Source organism: Atta colombica, unplaced genomic scaffold, assembly GCF_001594045.1.
Source record: "Atta colombica isolate Treedump-2 unplaced genomic scaffold, Acol1.0 scaffold210, whole genome shotgun sequence".
Lineage (NCBI taxonomy): Eukaryota > Metazoa > Arthropoda > Insecta > Hymenoptera > Formicidae > Atta > Atta colombica.
The window spans coordinates 843,895-846,966 of record NW_017259306.1 but is presented as its reverse complement, the minus strand read 5'-3'; the positions used below and the strand labels follow the sequence as shown (position 1 = coordinate 846,966).

Here is a 3,072-nt window from a genome sequence, read left to right as displayed (position 1 = left end):
ACACACACACACACACACACACACACACACACACACACACACACACACACACACACATAAATGTTTTCTACGCCTGAATGTTTAATATGAGCTTGACGAGTGCGGATTTCATTATCTCTAATCCTGAATGCACAGTTATCTCCGAATGGAACAATACCGAAGACGAGGAGGCGAAGAACAAGAGCGCTATTGTACTGGCGACCGGCAGCCCCTATCAAAATAACGAGGGTCCACTGCAGAGAGATGAAGTGAAGGCTACTTTTAATAAGGAGGAAAGCAAAGATAACACCTGTAAGTCTACCGTCCGATTTTTCCATTGTTATACCGGTAAGCTACGTTCATAATTTTCCGCGTAATTGACGTTCTTTTCACCGATGCTTTTTTCCCTTGTCATGTTTTATAACAATGAACTCGATATATCAAAAGAATTGTGTCAAAAAAAGGATCATTACGATTATTACTAGTCATATATTTACATGAAAAAATGTTAATTGGAATATTTTATATAATACGCGTCAATCGTGAAATTCTCTAGATTTCACGAACGAATACAAAATTAATATAGTTTTCTAATAATATTATTAGAAATCGTAAATTTAATTAAGAAATCTAAAACCGAATTTGATTTATAAACACAAATATAAATATACATGTTTTTGAAATGTAAAAATTTTTTAAATAAATAATTTAAGAAATCTGAAATATATTAAATAATTTGTATTTTTAATTCTACATTTGGAATTCTAGTTGTAATTATAATCAAAAAGTCAATAACTTGCACCTTTAGCAAATCTTCTTTTTGATGACGCGATGTCCTTACACCGCAATTAATGGAAAAACGGCGACGATGAGACTAGAAAACTCCGTCAGATCGAAAGAACTGTGCGAAAAAGTACATCGAGTAGTCCCAGGGATGTCCTCGATTACCTGCAAAAGAAACATTACGGAAGAAAAAGAGCGGTCGCTTTTGTTCCTTGACTACGCTGAGTTTGTTAACCAATAGAACGAATGCTTTTTTTACTCTCATAAAAGCCGCGCAATTAACCTGATTAATTCTTTAATTTTCTTTGACTGAAATGTCGAAACGCGGTATCGAGATACTGTTAAAAAGATCAAGATTCATTAACGAAACTTTTAATGCTAATTGATTTCAATATTCTTAAAAATGAACATTGAACTAATTTGTGTTTTCTTCTTACTGATGTTTCTTGTATTACATAGCGCAAAATTTTTCGACCACACAGCGACGATGTTCAAATTGCTGAAATTTCTTCGTAACTATCGCTAGGTTCAAGCTCGCGTGCTCGTTTAATGTAGGTTTGTATTTGTATACATTGCTGGCGCGAAATGCTCTTTGCGTGTCCGCTTGTTAAATTCGCCCAAGGTAAAACGCAAGAAAACAGGACGAGGTATTTATGTTTTCTCGCTTGAAGCGCGACATATACCTAATACTCATTACATATTACACCGCGCAGAAAGGTACAAATGTGCGCCAACGCGGGTAATAATCTGCGAAGTAATGAAACAGACGTTCAACGATGTACTAGATGAAGAATAACATTATATTTTCTTGTCGGCTACTGTTCTATAACATTATGCCAAAAATGATTTGCCGAAGAAACGAGACCGAAATGTTGAGAATTCAAAAAGAGCATGAAACAAAATGGAAATTTTTTGTCGCAGATATATCTTTATCTGGAAAATTAAACTCTCTTCTCTCTGATGTTTTTTTATTTGAAGAAAAAACAAAGAGAAGAATTTATCAGAGTTTGTTAAATAAAGTTTACAGCTTACAATTAGTTTTGATATCTGTGCGCGAATAACTCTTTCTCTTATAAAGAAATATTAAGATGAATGTGTTTCCTTTCTTGCTATTGGATAATTATTTTTTGATCGATTGACTGTATTTATTGATCGATTGACTTTAATATCCTCTATTTCAAAGAAAAATCAAATGCATTTAATATTTTCATTTTGATACTATTCGATGATATTAAAACTATGAATGCAAATATTTGCCGATCGTGAAATTAAAAAAAATTTTAATGTGACTATTATTAGATTGTTCTCTCTTATGCGTTTATTGATTCATAAAATACTCAAGCGATGATCAGACTATTGCGGTGAACTACGAAAGCCATCAGCGGATATTGTTTTTGTTCAGCCAGGCACTGATCAACCGTGATCTAGTTACGAGCTTCGTGATGAACGCAATCATCATTATCGTTCTATCGTACATTATGTGAGGTTACCTCAGCGGTATTATCTACGGTGATAGGTCGTGTTGCTTGATGCAAGCGTCATGGACGAGTGAATCCGCTATCACGTACACGCGCGGTTCAGCTGTCTGTAGCGACGTCGAAATATTATTAATGGAAAATTCTTTTGTTATATCAGTACAGTTATCGTTACTATCGATATTCCACTTGCTTGATTTAAAATGTGACAGTCGCGATTATCTAAAAGTTTATCAATTGTAATAAAATGAATAAGACTAATTAATTTCGATTAAAAACTTTATTTATTGGAGTATATTACACGAGAAAAGCATTATATTCAAATTATTATATCGCGGAAAAAAAATCATTGAAATGAATTTTAAAGCTAAAAGTTGATACTTTCACATTAATGAAATTAAAAAAAATAGTTGTCAGTGGTATAACTTTTTGAAAACTGGTCATTCAAATAGTCGTTTTTTGCCTCTTTGATATAATTTTTCTCAAAACGTAACAGCCAACCTTTATCAACAGATTCATATTCAACAGATAGAAATACGTCGGAAATAATTATTCACATTAGCGACAAGAAAAAAAGTTAAATTTTGTCGGACAATATAATTAGATAGAAAAAAACAGAAAAGATTCTATTAAATAATTGCTTAAACACTTAAAAACAGAAAAGATTCTATTAAATAATTGCTTAAACACTTAAAAGCTAGTTTCCTTAGGAATTACGATCGATGTCGATTAATTAATGTAAATTATCTCTAGAGCGCAGTCCCTAAGCCAATGACAATGTGCAAGATCACTGAGCTTGCAGTGTAACCGTTAATCGTTGAGCTAATCGAATCCC

The 3,072-nt window shown here is 32.8% G+C and overlaps 1 protein-coding gene across 1 annotated transcript in view; it reads left to right on the top strand.

Moving 5' to 3' along the window:
- The window catches only part of LOC108687625 (discoidin domain-containing receptor 2-like), a 225,289-nt gene that overhangs the window by 193,174 nt on the left and 29,043 nt on the right, over positions 1-3,072 (top strand). The window contains exon 10 of the mRNA XM_018193501.1: positions 136-291. Within this exon, the coding sequence (XP_018048990.1) occupies positions 136-291 (156 nt within the window). The remainder of the gene's footprint in view (positions 1-135; positions 292-3,072) is intronic.